Genomic DNA, 23,974 nt, shown 5'->3' with positions numbered 1-23,974 from the left:
TATCCTGTCATGGAATGTGTTTTCAGTCTAATACGAATTCACCTGAAGTTTAAGTGCTAACTTACAGTACATACATTTACACATTGACTTTGTACAAAAGCTGAAAACAAAAAGCGTCAAATTAAAACCCTGAAGGCTTTACTGTGTCTATATCTATTGGTGTAGGAAAATAAAAAAGAGGGGGTCATAACGCTGTAGGCTTGTGCATGTGTCACTTGCTTCCAGTAAAGGGAGAGTTGCATTGCTGCCGAAGAGGGGGTCGCTGACACTACAGTAAGATTTAAATGTCAGAAAGATCCTCTCCCTCTCAGAGAAGTTACAACGCCACCTACTGGCACGATGCGGTCTGAAAACTTGACTGGCACGGCAAGCAAATAATAACCATTTTGTTCTTTTGTAATCATCTTGATAAGCTATGCAATGACATCTGTAGAAAAATAATAAATAAACACTTTATGGTACATCTGTTATATCTTAATTTTGTTTTTTTGTCTTTTCTGTCTCAGTTTTATTTTTTTTATTTTTTTTAACCAAAATAATGCAGAATGAGCAAGCCATCTGCTGGTATCGGGCTTCATACCTTCTGATGATTAAAAAAGGAGAGAAAGAGAAATAGAGAGAGAGAGAGAGAGAGAAAGAGAGAGAGAATTGTTTTGTTTACCTAATTTCTTTTCATGATTTAAGTCTTTGATAATGAGACCTTAAGAGACAGACACACATGAAAAATGTGCTTTTCCCCCAAAAACCGAACCTCTACATAAGAATGATTCATGTATTGATGCTAAAATGTTTAAAAAAGAAATATATTTAAAAAATTGTAATATGTGGTGGAAAAAAGAACCAGCACAATCTCTTAAAAATTAAATACATTAATGTGAAAAAACTACAACACTACTGCTAGCACTAATAATAATAATAATAATAATAATAATAATAATGTTTGTGCGAGAGGTAATGGGTTGGCCATGGGGTTGGTCATACGACACACCACCTGGACTGCACCAGTGCCAAAACTCCCTTCAACAGGAAGTGAAAGCACTGAGGGTCCTCCCGTCCCGCTGCTGCTTCCTGTCTTATGTGTAGGCATTGAGCCGTTCCTTGGAGCGCGTAGAGTGGATGTCATGCAGCTCCTGCTCCTCCTTGGACTTGCAGTCCTCATATTTCTGCATTTTACATGCATCCTTCACATAGGCCCAGTTGGCAGACAGCACCATCAGGTAGTGGATCTGAAACAACACCGTATAATATTAAATACCGTCAACACAGTCCACTAAACCTTTGCATTTATATTACTCTAATAAAATGGTTCTTATGAAAAATACTTACACTTATAAATCTCATAAAAGGATTATTATTATTATTCAAAAATCTATTTATTATTGAAATAACATCAACAAAGTCAACTAAACATTTACAATTGTATTATTCTGACGCTTATTTACTTATTCATTTTATTTTTATTTGTACATAATATATATAAATATATCACAAAACTCTGGACTTTTGGTTGTACTGAGTCCACTAAACGAGGCAGAGCTTTTTCACATTTTGCTCCTAAACTCTAGAATAGCCTTCCTGATAAAGTTCGCGGCTCAGACACACTCTCAGTTTCTCCAACCATTCACATAATGCATCTCATAATCTTGCACTCCAGTTATATTAGATCAAAGCATATGACTATGTACTACTTGAGATGTTATGAACAGTAGCTATGCTTTTTTTTTCTGTCTCAACTAGAGAGTAGGCTACAAAAGCTTCGGTTTGGATCCAGCCTCTTATGAAGACTTCAGATGACCCAACACCTTTAAAGAGATGACCAACTCCTGCCAGGACTTCAGATGACGCCAACTCTGAATCAACATGCACCGCTCCCAGATCCTATATATATTGTAATCATTACGAACACAACTTGTAATAATTGCTTTAATGAGCTCATAGAGTGCAACAGTCGGGTTCCGGAAGTAAAAACGCCATTCATTTTCTCCAAAGGGAAATTTTAACGATAACTTATAAACCTTAGACAGACATACTGTGGTATTTGCTTCTGCTGAAGCCCCATTATTTCAGCTTATTTTTAAAATAATCATGTTTAACAGTGGAATTCCTGTTTTAGTGGAAAACATTACCCATGATGCTATACAGAAAATTACACCAATCAAAGTTGAACCATTAAAGTTACATTTTCCTTCCTTCTATTTTTACTATAACAACCCCCCTCACCCCCGAAACATCCCTTCCCTGGGCAGCTTAAATACAACAGAATAACATAACGTCTGGTTACAAAGGCAAAATATAACAATTATGTCATTACACCTTTGTAATACCCATGCATACCAAAACATAAGTACTGATGATAAAAGTATCATTATTACAGTGTAAATGCATAGAGAGAGAAAAAAGAAAAAACTATTTTGCCATTCTGTGAGACAGACTACACTGAGGTCAAAACAGCAAATACAGCGTCACAAAAAGGTGTAAAGAGAGAGATACATGGAAAATAAGTTAACAACTGGGTAATTCTTTCAGATAATTCTGTATATATAATTCACATATAAAATATGACAAAATAGGTTCCCATTTCGAATAAAATCTGTCCACAGATCCCCTTAAATGTATATTTTGTCTTTTCTAATTTTAAAAAGAACATCACATCTTCTAGCCAAACTGTTGCAGAGGGATGGGTAGGGGATTTCCAACTTAACAAAATTCTTCTGCAGGCCAATAAAGAAGTATAAGCAATGATGTATGGAAGCTTGTTTCCGCCACAAAATTAAAAAAATTAAATGATAATTGCGACTTTTTATCTCACAATTGCGAGTTTACATCTCACAATTCTGACTTTATTTCTCAGAATTGCGAGATACAAAGTCAGAATTGCGTGAAATAAAGTCGCAATTGCGTGTTATAAAGTCAGAATTGCGAGATATTAATTCAGAATTGCGTGAAATAAAGTCACAATTGCGTGTTATAAAGTCAGAATTGCGAGATATAAAGTCGCAATTGCGTGTTATAAAGTCACAATTCTGACTTTTTTTCTCGCAATTGCGACTTTATATCACGCAATTCTGACTTTATATCTCAGAATTCTGACTTTATAACACGCAATTGTGACTTTATTTCACGCAATTCTGACTTTATAACACGCAATTGCTAGTTTATATCTAGCAATTCTGACATATTTTCTCAGAATTGTGAGATAAAAACTCACAAAAAGACGGACTTTTTTTTTTTTTACCTCAGAATAGTTTCTCTCACAATTCTGACTTTTATTTCATGCAATTCTGACTTTATATCTCGCAATTCTGACTTTATAACACGCAATTGCGACTTTATTTCACGCAATTCTGACTTTATATCTCAAAATTCTGACTTTATAACAAGCAATTGCGACTTTATTTCACGCAATTCTGACTTTATAACTCAAAATTCTGAGAAATTAAGTCAGAATTGCGAGATGTAAACTCGCAATTGTGAGATAAAAAGTCACAATTATCTCTTAAAATGTTTTATTCTGTGGCGGAAACAAGCTTCCATAATGATGTCCCTCTGGGTCGCAGTTAAGGTAATCGTTATAGTGTAAAAAAAAAATAGCTATTGAAGAGTGTCTTCCCCGTTGTTTTTAGTTAAATGATGCTTCATCGGATTGTAGTTCTTTCCCTCACCAAAGCCGTTAGGTACACAGCCTACCTTTCTATTTTTTAATTCTTGTAGCCTACCTCCAATTTTCAAAAACTGTTTTGCTTCAAATCAAAGTTTTTAGTGTTGTGATTCACCTCGTAGCTGATTGGCTTAATGCTTTAACAAAGACTTCTTTGAAATCTCTATGGGAGAAATTAATGGAAAAAGTACTTCCGTAACCAGCGGCACTGAAAAAGGGGGTGGGCACTGTTGCACTCTATTGTTCCTGCAAATGAATACATGATGTTAGCTATCTGCATTTATTTATACAGGTAAATTGACTGAGAACGAGTTCTCATTTACAGCAACGACCTGTGTAGGTGACACAGAAAAAAGAGAAATACAGCCAGGAATGCAATATACAGTAAAACAAGCTAAATAAATTAAAAGCAATTAAAAAGAAAGCCAAAACAATCACAGGAAACAAACACAATCAGTAATAAAATGATCCTTAAGCAGACATCTAAAATGCTGTACAGGCACCAGATCATCCAGTTTAATAGTACATTATAATTCATTCCAAATGTGAGGGGCAGAAAAACTAAAAGCAGATCTTTTTTCAAAACAGCAGGTTTTGTGTCTCTATAATCAATGACAGGTAAAAAAGTGGATTCAACCATTTGTTTTCTATTATTTAGAGTCAAACAAGATTTGTTTCTATAAAAGAAACCCACTCTAACTCTTAGTTGCTACCAACTCATCAACATGCATTTTAAAGGAGAGCCTGTCATCAATCCAGACCCCCAAATATTTATAAACATGAACACGGTCAATAGAGGCACCATCCAATGTGCAAATTCATAAATCATCACCTATTTTCTGTTGTCTATTTGAAAAAAAGCATATACTTTGTTTTGCCCATGTTAACTACCAGATTCAATTCAACAAAGACCTTCTATATGGCTGTAAAGGCAGATTGGAGCTCAAAATGGGCCTGGGGAGCTGTAGCGGCAAAAGTATAAACAACCGTATCATCAGCATAGAGGTGGAGTTGACAATTTTTTATAGCTGAACCAATATTGTTGATATAAATAGAAAAAAGAACCGGACCTAAAATCGATCCCTGTGGAACGCCCTTCAAAAGATCAAGAAAACCTGATTTGATACCATCAGTGGAAACTTTCTTTCTTTTTTTGCATGATTTGTATTATCTTAGAACTGAACATTTCTGACAAATGGACATTATTTTGACAGTCACCTCTGATAACAGATCACTCTAAATTGTAAATAAAAACCTGCATTTTCTGTAAAGCTGCTTTGAAACGATATGTAGCCTATTGTGAAAAGCACTAGCCTATACAAATAAATGTGAACACTACTAGTCAAAAGTTTGGAATCATTACGATTTTTTTTGTCATGTTTTTGAAAGAGGTCTCTTATGGTTACCAAGGGTGCATTTATTTGATTGAAAAAATGCTAATATGCTCAATTGTGTATTTGGAATAAGATCTTAGCAGACTGCGATGACGCATGTTTGCCACTCTAAAATTAGCAGTGACACCAGCAGGAGGCAGCATTGTAAAGCAGCCAGACTCCTCTCATATGTGTGCTGGAAAACCTATGCACAAAAATACCTTGATGAAGGCCCTGGCATTGTTCTTATTATGAAATATAGTAAAGGTTTTACATGTGTGTAAGGGGGGGGGGGGGGGGGGGGGGGGGGTGTTATCCCAACACTATATGAAATCATGGGGTCTAACACTATATGAACTCAAAGTAAGTGTGTGGGGTTATAGCAGTGTTGATTTTATATATAATAGGTTAAGAGGGAACTGCTGTCCTGCATGAGAGCATAGACTATATTTTGTTTACTTCAGTGCACCATTATGCAAATCAGATTTACATTATGCATGCTCATTAGAATAGGACCACACCCTGAATTCCTCTTCTTGACAAAGGAAAAGCTTGGTTATTATTACCCTTCCCAGAGAGTGTAAGGACGCATTGTTTAACAATCAGTTACATTTTCTCTTTCCACAGCAGGAGATTGAAAAGCTCTTTCTATAATTTGCTACATCATCCCAGACTAACAACCACATTCTCTTTTTCAGAAAATGGTTCCTCGCAAATTACTGAGTGCTGCTTTCTACAAGCTCTAGGGCCTTTCTTCCCCTAGTTTCCATGACAACAGAACGTGCCCAGCGTCTCTCCGTGTGTGCGAGAGAGAGAGACACAGAGAGAGAGAGAGAGAGAGAGAGACGGAGGGGGTGGGTGGGGTGGGGACAGGCACAAAGATGTTAAATAATAACAAAGAGAAGGCAATATGAGAGAGCTGACAACACCCCAATGCTCAAATATTTCATGACTTTAGTTTGATCCCATTTCAGTTTAGAAGAAGGTGATGTCATTAATTCAGCTCGCATCATCACACAAATAAACAAGCTGTTGCCAGTTTAAAAGGACGAAATTAACATTCTCTCCCCCTTAACATATTTCTCACTTTCAGTCACAGTGATATCAAATATTATGTTAAAAGGGAAAAATGATTTGCATTGAATTCATTTAAAAATGCCTGAAAAAAATACTTGCTATGAATAAGCAAGCAACTGAATAGTGTTTGTAACATATTTAAAAAATATAAATTAATTCCAAAAAGAGATGGAGCAAGTTACATTTTATATATAACTAAGTCGTTGTTGTTTTTTTTTAACATATTTTGTCATGATCCATACTTTAAAAATCCCATAAAATTATTGATGTACAAAGTGATATTCTTTAAATGTTACATTTAGGTAGTTCATTTTAATGTGCGAGGAACACTAAAACATTCAGCTGAACTTTAGTAATTAACTTAATTTTGTTTTGTTTTTGTAAATGCATTTTTTCCCCATATAAAAATTAGTTTAAGACATTAGTTTCAGTACTGAATCCATATGTAAAACCTCTTCTCTAAAGGCTAGAATACATGACCTTAGCTTATATTTTCGCCCTGATTTGCACACTACAATACGTGCCGGAAGTCCGCAGATTTTGGGCAGTCGGAGTTGACAAATTTCACAGAAAATATGTATGATGGGCACAGAATCAGATTTTGTAGCTTCAGACTATAATTTCATCCAGTCAGGGGATATCAAAACATATTTGATATTTTGAACACGTATCGTAATGTGTGAGCTTTCAGCTTTCAATCTGATTTCAAGAGTGGTGTAGTGTATTCCAGATGCTATGTATAATTGTAGGTATTGGTCAAAACTCACCATGGCAATGACTGCAGCTCCAGCCCCAGCCAGCGCACACACAAACAGATGGAAAGTCATATCCAGCTTTCAGAAAGAAATATTGAGAGAGAGAAACGAGTCTTGGATTGCTTTTCATTGTTGAAATGATATATACAACTATTTGAAAACATTAGAATTGTGAGTCTAGTGAACTTGTCTATACTTCATACTGACCTCATTCGATTCGCACATTTTGAAGAACTTCTCTGATCCTGCACATACAGTCTTCTCCTCTCCAAAGGGCACAACACCTTAAATAAATAGCTTTTGTCATTTCTCAACAGCAATCTGTGTGTTTAGGGTATATGAGGTTATAGCAATGGATATTACACATTTTTAATTTGGATATCCAACCAGTAAGAATAAAATTACAGCAACAAAACAAATGATCACTGAAACTTCTTTGTAACCACACCTAAACATCTAGCAGTGAAACCCACAGATTATGAAACATACCAAACTGGCGTGGGTCAAGACATAAACTTGCTCCCTCCAGAACGGTCATGTTTTGGCAAATGGTCCAGATGTTGAAATACATGAAGACAGGCAAAGAGGTGAACGCTGTCACACCCAGCCAAGCCAACATGAAGATGTACGTCAGCATGATGAACTGAAGGAAAAGAAGGATTAAGACTAATGCCCAAATCCCCGATCAAACTCTAAATTAGAAAATAATTTAGAATACAAGAGAATTAAATAAAAGGCACAATTATAAGCATCAAGAATTTCATATAAACTCCGAAAACTCAACATGTAAGGTAAGATACATAGAAAGGAATGTCTCTATTAAAGGAAAATTAAACGAAATCTGGAACAGTGTGCAGAGTTTAGCTATCAGTGTTATAAATTAATTACAATAACAGCAACCACACCATAACATTTCACACTGCATAAATGAGAGGAGAATAACTCGCAGAGTTCACTGCTTTTATAGCCTGTAAACAGATGCAATGTTTATGTGCGGCAGTTACTCTTAGTGGCTTTATCGTTGCCCTTTTGTACATTCCAATGCATGAAGTTCTCCCAGTGATTTCTCACCCATGCACTGACGCAGCGTCCACAGGCGGTGATTTTGAAGTCTCCATACAGGTCCTTGATGGCCCCACTGGTGAAGAAGCCTTCGACCATCAGAAGAATGCCATACACAAAGAACGCTGAGGCAATGCCATAGATCACATACTTGATAATGTCAATGCTGTGGGAAATGGAGGAAATAAAGTAAATGATTATATATGCATGGGTAAAAAAAGACTCATACATTTCTAATCTAAAAACCATTAACAAAAGTAATCATGTGACCACAAATTAAGGCAGTATTGTTCACATTACTCAATCTATATTGGACTCAATCACACGGAGAGAGTTGTAAACAAACCAGAACACACTTTTTTTTTTTTTGTCTTGCCAAGTGAATTCAGCATGTTACTTAAGTAATCAATCTTGTATCTTAAAGGGATACTCCACTTTTTTCGGAAATATGCTCATTTTACATCTCCCCCAGAGTTAAACAGTTGAGTTTTACCGTTTTAGAATCCATTCAGCCGAACTCCGGGTCTGACGGTACCACTTTTAGCATAGCTTAGCACAGATCATTGATTCTGATGAGTCCAGTAGCATTTCTTTCAAAATGACCAAAGAGTTTCAATATTTTTCCTATTTAAAACTTGACTCTTCTGTAGTTAAACCGTGTACTAAGATCGACGGAAAATGAAAAGTTGCGATTTTCTAAGCCTATATGACTAGGAACTACTCTCATTCCGGCGTAATAATCAAGGAACTGTGCGGCTGTACCATGAGTGCAGCAGGCGTAATGATATGACGCAGCGCCTGAAAATAGGTCTAATAGGTTAGACAAACTTAGTCCCGGTCACGTTGGAAGAAGTTACCGAGCTGGGGACTATTTTCAGGCGCTGCGTCATATCATTACGCCTGCTGCACCCATGGTACAGCCGCACAGTTCCTTGATTATTACGCTGGAATGAGAGTAGTTCCTAGCCATATAGGCTTAGAAAATCGCAACTTTTCATTTTCCGTCGATCTTAGTACACGGTTTAACTACAGAAGAGTCAAGTTTTAAATAGGAAAAATATTGAAACTCTTTGGTCATTTTGAAAGAAATGCTACTGGACTAATCAGAATCAATGATCTGTGCTAAGCTATGCTAAAAGTGGTACCGTCAGACCCGGAGTTCGGCTGAATGGATTCTAAAACGGTAAAACTCAACTGTTTAACTCTGGGGGAGATGTAAAATGAGCTTATTTCCGAAAAAAGTGGAGTATCCCTTTAAATAAAATAGATGATTTGGATATTATTACATTAATTTAAAGGTGCAGTAAGCAATTTCTGAGAAACGATGTTGAAAGAGGATCGGACCGAGTGCCACAACACATATGTAGCCAATCAGCAGTAGGGGGCGTGTCCACTCATGATGGGGGAGGAGAGAGTGTGAGCAAGAGGGAGATTTGAAGAAATACTGTAGAAAGAGAGATGGCTGAAAGACATTACAAAAGAGAAAAGGTAAGAGGAACATCATTGGAAAAATAAGGGATATGATCAGGCAAGAGTTTAGGAACCACATTAATATTAGAAAATCTTTCCAGCACTGGAGATACCTAAGCAGGAAGACGTGAAAACGGATGCAGAGGTTGTGTTGTTTCTGCTCCATACGGGAGTAACATTGGTTTCACAAAGCATTATTTTGTTTCACTTCAGCTATGATAAAGAGACATACACTCTTGCATTGCGTGCAGCAATGAAGGGAGGGGTGTGTTTGTTTGGGTTGATTTCAAACATCTAAAGTGTTCAACAATGATTCTCAGAAATCTCTTGCTGCACCTTTAAATCAGTGTAAACTACAATACATGGTCATAAACTTAGCATGACTGTGGATCTAAGCCAATGTGTGAAATATTTTTGTCAAAATGGAGGTTTGTGAGTTAGTCATGTTGAGTCAAAAGCTTAATTTGACTCAACATGAGTCCCCCCCCCAAATGTCACCAGGCTGTGTATGTGTGTAAATGTGTTTTTAAATGATATTTTTTTATATTCTACAGATAAGATTAATATGACAAGGCAGTACAAAAAAAGACAAATAGAGAGATTGTCCACTACACATAAACATTTACACGCATATGCACTCGTGCCCAAACACACACAAGCGCGCACACACTCTCTCTTTTTGTGTGACACCATTGCGTACAAGTTCATGTTAATGTTTGCTGTTATTAATGGTACAATATTGAAGTAACAAATACCTAATTATTGACAAATGTTAAGTTTAAGCCACTCACAAACAAGCTGTACATATAGAAAGCTCATTTACTCACATCCTTTCTGTAGTTAACACACAAAGATAAATTTAATCTTTACTGGATAAACACTTAAAAGTATGAGTTTTTGCCTTTACCCCTACCAGTTAAATGGATGGCATTAATCAAGTTCAAAATTTATTTTAATATCAGTATTTAACAGTTGCATTATTTACCCAAATTCCCATGCTCTTTTTACCTGTGCATTTAAACAAGTTGTGCCATAGGACTAACTTTTTTGATGTTCTAAAACCATAATAATTACATGACTTGTTTTTGCGTACACACACAACAACCTGAACTATTTGAAACAAATACACTTGTATTTTTCAGCAAATCATCAAATGTAAAAAGTGGCTTATTTTACCCTGTGCTTAAATTCAGAAAAAAATTATCATAATAATTAAAGAAAACATAATTCCACAAACAGTAGCTGTCAAAAGTTTGGAAACATTAATATATATTTTTAATGTTTTTGAAAGAAGTCTCTAATGCTCACCAAGGTTGCATTTATTTAATCAAAAATACAGAAAAAAAACCCAGTAATATTGCAAAATATTACAACAAATTAAAATAATTGTTTTCTATTTTAATATAATTTATTGCTGTGATCACAAAGCTGAATTTTCAGCATCATTACTCCAGTCTTCAGTGTCACATGATCCTTCAGAGATCATTCTAATATGCTGATTCGACGCTCAAGAAACATTTATTATTATTGTTATTATTATTAATGTTGAAAACAGTTGAGCTGCTTAACATTTTTGTGTGGAAATTGTGATAGACGTGGCACTCAAATGTACTTTAACAACAACAGAACGACAACTTGTTCCAGCAGTTATTTGAAACTTGCTTACGTCTTCAGAACAAAAGGCTGACTAAAATCCAAGATATAGATCTGCCATATATACCGGTATATTTGAAAAAGCAAAGAAATATTAATAAATTAACAAATAAATGTGGGCATCTGATAATGCACAGCTCTCTAAAGGTCAGCAACAATTGCTTCTCTAAGATCATTGCTGATGTCTTTTCTTCTTTTGGCATTGTGTAAACACACACCTGAATGCTCTAGACCAGCAAACTGCCAAAACTACTACTTTTATAGAAGTGATCACACTTGCTGATGATCAATTAATCAAAGACATTTTATTAGTAGCGCCTAACTGCTACGTACTGCCTTAAATCCTATGGAAGCAGTAATGGTGTACTTAGTTGTCACCCATGGCTTTTCCATTTTGGCTTTATTTTTGTTGAATAAATAATGACTAAATGTAATATGTCATGTGTAAAATATGTAATTTAAGATCTGCTAAGAACCAGATGATTTTTTATTATGTCCTGATATATAAAACCATAGAATTGAATAGGGTGTCCTTTCTTTTTCACATGACAGTATATGACTAACCAACAGGAGGAATATATATTTTTTTCTATTCTGTCATGCCAATGTGTCTTGAGCATCAAATCAGGATCATTTGACACTGAAGACTGGAGTAATGATGCTGAAAATACAGCTTTGCCATCACAGAAATAACTTCCATTTATTAAAATAGAAAACAAATTATTTTAAAATTTAATAATATTTCACAATATAACTGTTTTTACAGTATTATTGATCAAATAAATGCAGCCTTGGTGGGCATAAGGGACTTCTTTTAAAAAACATTAAAAAAAATTATAATGCTTCCAAGTCATATTTTATTCAAAATGATTTTCAAATAAGATATTTTCAATATTTTTGCTGCTTTTAAAAATAATTTTGCTGTAAAGCAATTATACATATAGATTTTTTTTTATTAATAATAATAATAATATAGTTTATCATTAACTGACTAACTAACATTATTTTAATTATTATTTTGATATATATATTTATTATTATTTTATTTAATTTTTTTTGGCAGTGTGGCACTTGCGTATGTAAAATTGATATATGTGGAAATCTACAGTGAGAAATGGCCGGTTCAGTGTGCTGCTCTCACTTACATTGTAAACACATCCAGACCATCTCCAGGTCCCCTGATCACCTCAAAGTAGTTCTGGAGGATGGTGACCGTTCCAGAAAGAGCTTCATGTCCACATCCACAGAAGAGCGCCACTCCAGCATACAGCAGGATGGTGGCAATCAGGGATGGATAAGGGATGCCTCCTAGACATTTCAGACAACACTCCATACATCCTGAGAGAAAGACAAAAAAAGGTCATGTTTTTCATCTGAAAGGCACAGTTGGTGAGAACAAGGTGCTTTTTAATCATCAAGATCTTCGAAGATGTTTTGTGTGTCTGTGTTTGATTCCATTTTTTCATCAACAGTTTCATTTCAGCTGTTTCTACAGTATGTCATTTAAGAAAGCAGTATCATTGCACAGAAAGCAAAGCTAGTGTAAGTCGTCTTCTGTGCTCTTCTTAGTTTCTAGCCTCTGCCTGACAAGACTAACAAGTACCCAGACGGTTGGAAGTAAATCCTCAGTCCATTCATTCTGACAGTCCAGTGAGGTCCAGTTCATTCTGTGTGTGTGTGTGTGTGTGTGTGTGTGTGTGTGTGTGTGCGTGTGTGTGTGTGTGTGTGTGTGTGTGTGTGTGTGTGTGTGTGTGTGTATTTGTTGCTCTCCAATGATGTGCAAAATTGTCCCTGCAGCAGACTATTTAAAATTCTCCCCTTGGCATCATATATCAGAGTGAATCATAACAGTATGATTCATGAATAACAAAATGGATGGTAGAATTAGAGGACGGACTTTGACAGTAGGTCATTTTGATTGAGTTTTTCCAAACGATTGCCTTCATGTGTTTCATTTCAAAGTTTCATTATTTTGAGTTTAGCTTTCACACGGACAAGTGTGTTATGTTTCGAACAAAACAAACTTTGCAGTTCATTTTCATTATGTCTTTTTTTTAATTAGTATACTAATTTCACTGTAAAAATAAATAAATAAATACATAATTTGTTCCCAACTCCTTGTATGCCAGTCCTTATAAAATGAGTGCAGGAACCATGTTACAACCATGTTTGGTTGAGGCTATTGCTCCCATTTCAGGCCTTTGGATGTAAATGATTTAATACTGTCAAATATGGTAATAATGATGCAGTAATGAACCTCAGACCTGGCTTTACAGTGGATTTGGCAAGGGATCAACCTGTTGCCGTAGCAACTGCTGTGGATCAAGAAATGTGAGAATATAGAGAGTATCTGATTCTTTGTAGTGTTTAATAGATCTACAGATTTGCCATGTTCTTTTTTTTTATTATTAAAATGATTTTAAAAATCATTGAAAATGATTTTAAAAATCATTGAAAATGATTTTGTTGTCTTAAACATGTTGCAAGCATTTAAGCATTTTAAAAAGTTTTTAATAATAATATATATTTTATATTTGACCATTGGTGCATCCTTATGGACATTTGTGTGTGTTTTTTTAATAACTTTGCCTGTGTTTATGCAAACTGCATAAACAGGTGTGTATTTTTATTGGAATTGTACTATTTCACCCATTTCTTTAAAAATATATATTTTTGCACTAGGTACACAAAATACTTCCTCTCAGCGCCTTTTGGACAAAAATGTCCGCATTGAAACCCATTAAAACTGCAATTTAATCCCAGGGCCATTTAACTATATAATGATGCAATCTTTGTTAAGAGGCTTTCATTCTGTTGGCAAGGCTTCAAAATTAAAATTTTTACTATTTTTTCCCGGATGGTGCCATTTTCTCAGGTTTGGCCTGAGATATAAAGCAAATACTCGCTTTATTCCTGTTTTCTGCTTCGGCATATTATAGAGCCAATTGGATAAATTATGCAGCGATAATTGTGTGGGTGTGTTGGTATGGATGTCTGAGTGTGGTTTGTATGGGTGTAATAATAAAAAAAAAGTGTGCGTGTGTGTACTTGTAAAATTTGAGAGAGAAAAACTCTACTGCAAATAACAAATCAAACCTCTGTGTGACCAGTGGATTTTTGCTGGTATACAATGGGGAAAATGTGTTACTGTGTCCAAACAAAATCTTACTGAAAGCTCATTTTTTTAGATATCAACCTCAAATTTGGAACACAACTTGTTTAGATTTATAGCTTTGATTTTCTAGCCGTTTTAGAGTTCAATATGTTTCATAAAATATACATTTTATATAAAATAATGTTCATAAATCATACTTAAGCAATAATCTGCCAAGGGTCTTCTTTAAAATGAGACCAAACTTAAGTCTGTGCTTCTAAGCTTAAAAAAAAACAGACATTTTTGTCTACTATGGACCTATGTGTAACTTTTTTTAATTGATGCACAAGGGTTAACAGACCAACACACTCCCTGCATAGTAATACATTATTTTAAATGTTACATACAGAATGTTCTTATTATTTAAAATAATACATGTTCATGTGCCTATAGTTTTACTCAACTACATAACCGTATTAGCATTTACACAATACTGCTTGCAATTTTGATCCTGTTATGAGATTCTTTGAACTGTTGAAAAACCACTGCATGTCTCCTGATTGGCTGAGAATAATCACATGTTCTAAAGCCAACACAAATTGCTTTACATTACAATGCAGCCTTACATTCATCACTTAAGGGTATTAGATGAAACAGCATTAAAATGCATGCAGATTGCACACTTTGTTAATACAGGATCTGATTTACAATACAAATTCTCACAGGATAGCCTCACTGGCAAGATTCACAATAGATCACGTGCAGACAAACTGTTGCAATCTCATGTTCTTATAGTGCAGCCAAAGACCAGACCAATGCAACTCTCCATTATGAAAGTCAAGTCAAGTCAGGTCACCTTTATTTATATAGCGCTTTTTACAATACAGATTGTTTCAAAGCAGCTTTACAGAGATAACAGAAACATAATGCAACAAAGTTTGTTTCCAGAAGAACATAGCATCACAGCAGCTTTTAAGTAAGTTCAGTGATGTTTCATTTTTGTTGTAAAAACGTCATTAATTTAGTTAATTTATATATATAGCCGCTCTGGAGAAAATCGTGATGTCATTTCAGCTCAGTTCAGTTCTCATATAATGGTGTCAATGCAGGCAGATCGATATTATTGTTGAATATTGAAATTAAATGTTAAATTTAATGTCCCCAACTAAGCAAGCCAAAAGCCAATGGCAACAAAGGCAGAAAAGGCGACAGTAGAAAGCAACCAAAATGCAGCCCAAGATACTAAACTGAACCATAAAATCAGTGCAAACATGCTTAAACATTAATGAATAATGTTCACCTGCCAACTATTTGTACATAAGATACAGTGAGTTTCAAGACAATACTCCTTTTTATTAACAAACATAAGCTAAAACCATGTGTGACAGGTTGAGAGTCTCGGCCCCATTTACACTGCATGGTTCAAGTGACCCAATTCCGATTTTTTCCTCTCATGTGGCACAGATCGGATATGACTGCCGAACGTGTAAGCAGGAAAAAAGCACATGGATTCCGATATTCTCAGTCATATGTGGAAATAAATCGGATATGAATCGGATACGTGCGTTTGGGTCTGCCATGTAAGCAGACAAATCGGATATTCCCCAGTAAATGCGAGTCGTACGTCATTAAAAAAGGGACGTCAATGACGAAGGCTCAACACAGTGGAGTAATGCGGAGGTTGTATGTCTTTTTAGCCTTTGGGGCGAAGAGACAGTGCAGGCAAAAATGCAAGGTTGTTACCAAAATAAATCGGTGTTTTAGCTGTGTTTTGACAACATATCAAAAGTTTCTCGTCTCATACGAAAGTTGCTGACCCACTGTTCCTGACCCCAGGTTCCAACAACTCGATCCCACCAATCTTGAGTCCTTTGCCGCATCCAAACGTCCCTCTGAACCGACGATCATCGCTAAATTCGCCCAGGCTGCAACAAGGGCTCTCCTCTTTTTTCTCCGCCTTACGAGAGCAATGTTTTGCTGACCTTTGAAAATAGTGCGGAAAGCAAACCACTGGATAATCATTTTGTCTGCATCTGCATCCATTTTGAACTGCTGAACGACCGAGTGTTTAAATACGATTCTGCCCTATCGGTCTGTATGATATGTGATGAAGTTTTGGACATTTTTGTCTTTTGGGCTATTAAATTGAACTAATATGCCTGTAGTCTGGTTCCTTAAAACAGCTTGAACGATTTTAAATATTAATTGTGATTTAAATATTGTGTCGTTTGGATTGTTTATGTATTTTCCTTTTTTTGGTCTCTTTTGTTGGTATGACGGGTTTCTTTGCCAGTGTATATCCACATGTGAATGCTTGATGACTGTGATACTGAAGCTTAACAGAAGGGGAGAGTGAATTTGTTTTCTTTTGGTATTGTTCCTTTATTTTGTTTATCACTTGCTTCAAGAAGCTTTATTCACAGATTTGCTGTGTGGTTTGTCCCTTCTGTTAAAGTTGGGTTGATTATGGTCTCTTATTAACTGTGGGTATTTAATTGGTAAACTGGGCAAGAGATCTATGTTTAGAATGTTTTAGAATAATGATTTGTGTGAAATATTTGTATCATTTTGTAAAGTCACGTCTCTGTCTTTAATCCAACCCGAACCAGCAGGGTCCTTCATATGATTGTAACTCCTTTTGGTTTAATTATTTTTAGGGGATTTTTATTTTCCTGGGCGGAGAAATAACCTAGGTGGCGTAGTCGGGTTTCTTAAGTACTTTTAGCCAAAGGTTACACATGCATGTATTTTCCATGCATTCGGATCATGAATGGTAAATCACTACTTTTAATTTTTTTATCATTGCATAAAAACTTCTTTATAGCTTCTTTTATAATTGGAATGTTGAACTTAAGATTCACTGATGCTTAATGTAATTATCACATATACGCAGTTTAACATCTGCAGTTTGAGGAGCCAGTCTGAAATTTCATTAATAAAATATACATAGATATACTTAATCTACTACACAATAAAACTAAGCAAACTTTTCAGATGAACTTCACTTTAATGCGTTCATTAGCGTTGAATAAAACTACACAAAAAAAAATCGATAATTTAAAGAATTGTAATAAGTTACACCTCGTCCGCATTATTTTCCAATTATTCCGCTTAAACCACGGCTACCACACCTCAAGACATTGTTCAGATGATGTATTTTGAAGACATTTGTCAGGTTTTAGTCCTTAAAACGCTCTTATGTGTAGAACTAATTTCTTCTGCATCTCATCCCAAGCCTCCGTTGCTAATGTCATTTTGCCGCTAGTAACGGAGACTTGAGTCATTGATGGCAGATTAATGCAGTTATTAGAGAGAGAGAAAGTTACCCAAGTCACTTTTGGCAGCAGCGTCTATACTAATAGCGAAACTAAGTTTATCTGCTTTGAGAACAGCGCCGTAATTACCTCGCTAGTGAGAAATGTCATGCAGCTTTTAAGTTGCTAAACTATTTTATAAAAAAAAAAAAAAAGTCATCAGAGCAGCACTAACAACGCGTTTCTGTGCGAGTGTGTTACAGTACTATAGCTTTAATGGGAGTGAGAGTTAGAGTGTGATTGCCGGACATAAAACATAATTTTGTGGCAAAAACATGAACATTTTTATCCTATTGTTTAACTCTATATTTATTTGCTTGGTGGTCAGTGTCATTGTGGGTTTTGGTTCTTTTGCTGTATAGGCTGTCTTTGAAATAACTGATCTAAATCTTTGAAATATCTGAAAAAAACTTGATAAAAAAGTTTTTTATCTTGATAAAAAAAAAAACTTGATAAAAAATTAGAAATGTTGCATTTGCAACTAACTGAAATCAAATAGGCCGAATTACTGTCACATTACTAAATCTAAAACTGAAATAAATAAAAGTAAAGCTAAACAGAAAAATTTGATAAAACAAATTTAACTGAAAAAAAGCACACAAAAATACTAAAAGTTCAACTCAAATTAAAATGAAATATTAATATTAATAAATGTTATAATAAATACTATAATAATATATAAATAATACTAAAATAACACTGGTATTTGGATATTGTTTTCAGATTTTAAACCAAAAATGATGCACACAAAAGACAGGCCTAACCCAAACAACATAAACAAAAGCACTATCCCAGAGGGTCCTCTAATAATAAAGCAATGGCCGCTCCCACCCCACTTCCCCCAAACCTCCCCCCACGTCCCTCGATCACCCCACCCAACCCCAACACCCATCTGTCAGTCTGACAGCCTCAGTGCCACTCCCGCCTCGCCCCACCCCCAACCTCCAATTAATCCCTGGAACTGTGGGCTCACTGCGAACCAGTGCTCACCCTGATATCCACACATGTTCAGAGGGGAAACATTCTCACAGGACACTCAAAGACCGTACACAACAAAAGGCTGCTAACGCTAATCCGCAGCACAGAAGGGAGAGAGAAAGGGAGAGTGAACAGATAAGAGATTGCGACAGATGAAAGAAAAACAGTGGAAGAGAAACAGGCAGATGGAGAGGAAAACAGACGCAAGTGTTGGTTATCATGCAGCGAACAAAGCTTTGTTTTGCCGTTTAATGTGACCTTTTTACACCCACAGTCAAATACTCTCCATTCATAACCAGCTCAATTGGACCCTCTTCGGCCTTTGTTTTAACAGTATTCAAAAGGATTTGAATAATTTGTCAATTTAAAGTGATTAGCATTTCATTACCCATAATGCCGTTTTTCTGTTCAGATAAAAAGAATTCAAATTCAGTTGAATTCAAATCACATCAAGTGGCTACATGAGGGGCGCTGTGTGTCTCTATCACTGGCCCCTCCCTGAAAGCGAACGGGTTTTCATCACCGCACGTCTACGCGACTTCTCTGCGCATGTTTAATCAACCAGCAGGGTTGCCATGGCGATGGAGGTGCGGGCCCTGAGAATGGGCCGGGCCTTTGCAAGCACCATGACCCACTTACAGCGGCAAACGGGCTGAATGGGAGACACATTCACAAGGATTACGGGGGGGGGGGGACAGTCCAGCGCAGAACGCAGCAGGAACGGCGAAGACTACACGACTTTATCCCTGACGGGACAGCTAGAAGGTTCTCGTACTTCCAACATCTTCCAAGATACCTTCCCTCAGCAGAAAAGAACACATTTAGAAGCCATTTGTATGTAGCTCATTTGTATCTGGATTTGAAATGTACCAAATGTGTAGAAAACAGAATTCTTGCAAAATATTCAACATGTTCTCATGGTCATTTGACCTGTTGGAAACAATAGGGAGAACAATAGTGCACTGAATTCACTTTCTATTATTAGCTATATGATTCAATTTTGAGGACAATTAGTGAAACTTCAGTGTCCCTGAGAGGTTTGACCGGAGTGTGGGAACAATAGGAGTGTCCAGATTAGAGAGTTGCCTCTGGATCACAGAAGGTTGTGTATTTGAAAAAAAAAAAAAAAAAAAAAACAGGAAGGAAACAAGATCACCAGATAACGTGCATCCCGCAGAGGTATAGAATTCAATCACAATTTCATTTCCATTTCAACACAGCAGCTTAAAACAATGCGGTGCTTTGCAGATCCATCACAACTATGTATGTAAGTATGTTTACACCACAGGGTTAATACTGATGGCATAATTCAAAGATTCGATGCATGGATAAAATATAAATGCACTCAAAGATGCGCAATGCATCTGACAATCATAACTCGATTTGGGCATTAATAATGAATCAGGAGCTTGTTTCATGCTGAGCTACTAAAGATAGCACAAGAGGCATCACAACATGCAATGATGTGCTCAAAAATATCTTATATAAGTGAGTGTAAGTTAACAAAATACAGGTGACCATTAAAAATCAGCTCATTACATCTGACTATGCAAGCAAACGTTACCATGAGATTTTGAAATTGCCCAGTTTTCGTCAGTTTCTGACATCAGAACGTAAACACATGCGCAGAAGACATGGGGGTATTGACTTGGCAGACAAAACACCTGTGAGGTAATGAGCAGAAACCTGTGTGTTAAACCATTTATCTTTTTTTGATAGAATAAGAAGTATTTACATGGCTACATGTATGTGTAAATGACCTCACACTGTATCATTTTGTGAGATTCTATAACACTCACTTTTATGAACACCTCCGATCAGAATTTTATCATGTCAAAACTGTCAGTAGGGACTGCTAAGAGCCCATCTAACAAACTGCACTCTGTCAACAGTGGAGATGACAGAAATTTGGAGGTAAAAGCTATAAATAAAAGACGAGGAGTGGGATGGTATCTGTGTGTGTTAACGGCCTAATGTCCTCTAATCCAATAATCATGAGAGGTAATGAAATGTCTATTCTCCCATGAGGCCGCTTAGTTCCCCACTTCATCTATTGTGCAGCGATAGGGTCAGCGCACCGGTCAATGCACGTCTGTGAATAAACTACAGCTGATGATCGGACTTCAGCTTTTCTTTTATGGAGTTAAGAAACTAGTATTTTGCAGTTACTGCAGCATTAGTAAGTATTATGTAAAATGTCACTGAATTAGGGAAATGTGCATTAAATATGCATACATTTCCTTTTATTACTAGCCTAAATATTAAGGCATTACAGTAGCTCAAATTGGTTTGAATCCAAATGGAATACATGAATTGAAGGAAAAAAAGTATACATTACATGCAAAGTTAGTCACAAAATCTATAAACGTAAATGACACAATGTTGAACACCTCAAATGTTTTAATAATAATAATACCAGTAAGAATATTTATGGAACTAAATTGTGCATCAGTCAAAGCTCTTGTGAAGTTCTCATGTAGTCTCGCTTTTTGGGATTCCCAGATTCCAACAGATCGATTTGGAATTCTCACTCAGTACATATGAAAACATATTAAACGAAAACCAGGTCAAATGAGACATACGTCATATCCTAGACTTGCATTTTTATCTGGTGCACTTTATGGACAATAAGCATTTTCTATATAAACAAAACAAACAAACATCTAGCTATTAAATGCAAAACATATTAAAAATACAGAAAAGAGAAACAAAATAGATCAGTGTTAACAGGCTTTATGCATTTGTGATTCTCAGATTAAATGACTAGATCCAGCCAATCATGGCATCTATTGGTTCAAGAAATCAAACAAACAATAAATACGAAAATAAAACACCAAATCACCCTGGCAGGTTGAGCATAAATCAGTGTTCCTCCAATATTTAATGTGCTAAATATCACACAAGCTCACTGACAGTCTAAGCACAGCAGACCTGACATGGCTGCTATCATCACACTGCTTTAGAAGGGAGGAGGGGAAGAAAAAAACCCTGAAATATAAAGAGCCGTCATAGATGGAGCGAGAGGAGGTGGAAATAGTTCAGAAAGCTGGTATTTTGATTATTTTTATTCCCATTCCTTTAGCTTCTCGCCAAATATTTTCTCTATAGACCACAAAAGAAGAAAAAAAAGACAATGATTTCCTCGCGAGCTCGAAATTCAGCCCCTGCAAATGGTGGTATTATAAATAGCAAGCTCCCTCTCACACAAAGCAAACAAATGCTCCTGCACACAAAGGAGGAGCAAGCAAAGGAACATGAAATGAAAGAGGGGGAAACAATGGCAGAATTTAGACAATTATATAAATGTCCACTGCATCCAGAAGACGGATCTGTCTCCTGCCTCCTTCAGACAGACTGACAGAATGCGCGGCAAACAAAGACAGACCCATCAGATGGTCCACACACACACACACACACACACACACACACACACAGGAGCAGCCCCTGCACACACCCCTCTACATAATCACTGTCCTATCTAAAATCTATCAATAATTTTTTTCTTTAAAGGATCATATTTGCTCCGCCACGTTATTTTCATAATTTCAAAGAATAAAAACTCATGCAATGCATCACAGTGCATGAAATACATCATCGGTGAATTAATTAAAAAAATTCCCATTAAAAATATGGCAGAAAACACTTCTCCCAGCACACACAAAACAACCTATTCAGATCATTTTCATAACCTAATTTTATAATCCACAAGATCAAAGACAATGAAAAGCAGTGACGGATTAGGCACAAAGGTAAACAACACAATCGGAAAGATGGACGGGGAAACAAAGGAGATAAAAGGCATTCCTTTACCCTTCTGGGTCTGTCCTTCATCCAGGTCCTCCTCCATGTTGCCTTGTCCTTTGATTTCGGGGGTTTCTACAGCAGTGACCAGTGTTGCGCCTGTGGGTTTAAAGTCCGCTCCTTAAACGCCTTCCCTTGCCTGCTTTCCACAATAGAGGCTGAGGCTGGCTCTCAGTGCACAAGTCTCTCTCTCTCTCTCTCTCTCTCTCTCTCCCTTCCTCCTCCCTCTCTCGCTCCTGCTACTACCCTGTTCCTCACCGAGGAGAGCTGCTGTCAACACTGATTTTTTTCAGTTGACTTCTCTTGTGTGAGGAGGTTCAGTGTGGCATCTCAGTGGAGGCTTGTGCAAACCAGTGAGTGTTAAGACATTCAGACCTCTATATATTCTATTTATGTGTTTATATACGAGGTAACACAAGCTCAAGTGTGGGATACAAAAGCAACAAATCGACAACCACCCAAAAAAATGGATCAGCACACTATAGGCGGACAGAGAAAGGTGGGTTTTTGGGGGAGTCAAGCTGCAAGCCAGTAAAAGCCTCCAGTTTACACCCCTCCTCTAAAAGAATGGTCAATGCTGGTTACATCTCTGCTGCATTAAACTCGAGATAAAAACAATAAATATTCAATTCATATTCTGTATGAATATATAAATGCACACATAATTAATAATCTTGAGTGTTTTTTTTTTCCTGCTTCGCTGCTTCTGTGCGCAACATGGATGAAATATAACTGCTTATGATGAATATAACATCATATGGCATGCACGCTCACGTGATTTTTATGTATGTGTGTGTGTGTGTGTGATGAAACAGTGTGTCATTCGGGTGACAAAAACACAAGGTATAAAAAGGCAAGAATTTTTGTTTTGTCAAATTTTATGCACTTAATCAGCCATATTTGTTAGAACATGCAATTTAGCATAGATGTGTCATTAAAATTTTATTAAAATGTATTTCCTTCTCTGTACAACCAACAATTTGTGGATTAATTTGCAATTAATCAACTGTTGGTGGTTATGTGACAAAAAGTTATCTAAGACAACCAGTGCATGGTTATAATGCTCATCTCATGTAATCCCTAATTTATAAAATATTAATCACTAGAAAATGTGTTTAAACAGCTCTTTTAAATCATTTCTAATACAGAAATGCCAGGCAATCGTTATGGATGTTTATCTGCAGTCTAGAAATGACTCTATTTGCGTTGCAATGAGTACTTTAGTTTTTACTGGCCCCATTACTTTAAATACTGGCTTATGATCTGCTGACACTTTGAAAGATACATCAACATGTCCTGGCCGAAATGCTGACAGATTTACTTTCTACAGGCAGTTTTAAGTTCTAAAATTGTGAAGGTCGACTTTCTTAGTTAGAATCCAAGAATAGCATTTAGTATGCCACTGGGGTGCAGTTGCTACTGAAAGTGTCTTAGGGGCTGCTCACACAGGACACATTCTGTGTGAAGAGCCCCTAACTCTACCCCCCACCATGCATGTCTTCTGACAATAACAATTTGTCTGATGTGTTGATACTGCTACGCCATGTTTAACATTCTTGCCTTGAGTGCCCACATATATAGTGATCTATTTCAAGAATAGCATCACTGCACAGGCACAAAACACCAAATGCAGACTATAATATTTGACACTAAATATAATTGGATACAAGGCTTTCTGTGCTCTATTATCACACAAGGCATTTAAGACTGTTTTTTCAGGAGGCACATTAACAGTACAC

At 36.3% G+C, this 23,974-nt stretch overlaps 1 protein-coding gene across 1 annotated transcript; it reads right to left on the bottom strand.

Annotated features, from left to right (window-relative positions):
- Nucleotides 1-474: 474 nt before the first annotated feature.
- Nucleotides 475-22,414, bottom strand: gpm6aa (glycoprotein M6Aa). The gene is made up of 7 exons (XM_084430857.1): nt 22,245-22,414; nt 12,194-12,386; nt 7,935-8,091; nt 7,353-7,506; nt 7,071-7,147; nt 6,876-6,941; nt 475-1,226 (listed from the first exon to the last, which is right to left on the bottom strand). The coding sequence occupies exons 1-7, from the start codon at nt 22,279-22,281 to the stop codon at nt 1,074-1,076; spliced, it is 837 nt and encodes a 278-aa protein (XP_084286983.1). The 5' UTR covers nt 22,282-22,414; the 3' UTR covers nt 475-1,073.
- Nucleotides 22,415-23,974: the final 1,560 nt, after the last annotated feature.

The sequence above is a fragment of the Rutilus rutilus genome (genome assembly GCF_951802725.1).
Source record: "Rutilus rutilus genome assembly, chromosome: 14".
Taxonomy (NCBI): Eukaryota; Metazoa; Chordata; class Actinopteri; order Cypriniformes; family Leuciscidae; genus Rutilus; species Rutilus rutilus.
This window is presented reverse-complemented; position numbering and strand designations above follow the sequence as displayed.

Excerpts from the sequence above, each read along its gene's own strand:
- gpm6aa (XM_084430857.1), bottom strand. The coding sequence starts at position 22,281 with ATGGAGGAGGACCTGGATGAAGGACAGACCCAGAAGG. Across the intron at positions 12,387-22,244 it reads TGAAGGACAGACCCAGAAGG|GATGTATGGAGTGTTGTCTG; the intron begins GTAAAGGAATGC and ends TCTTTCTCTCAG. Across the intron at positions 1,227-6,875 it reads GAGCTGCAGTCATTGCCATG|ATCCACTACCTGATGGTGCT; the intron begins GTGAGTTTTGAC and ends GTGTTGTTTCAG.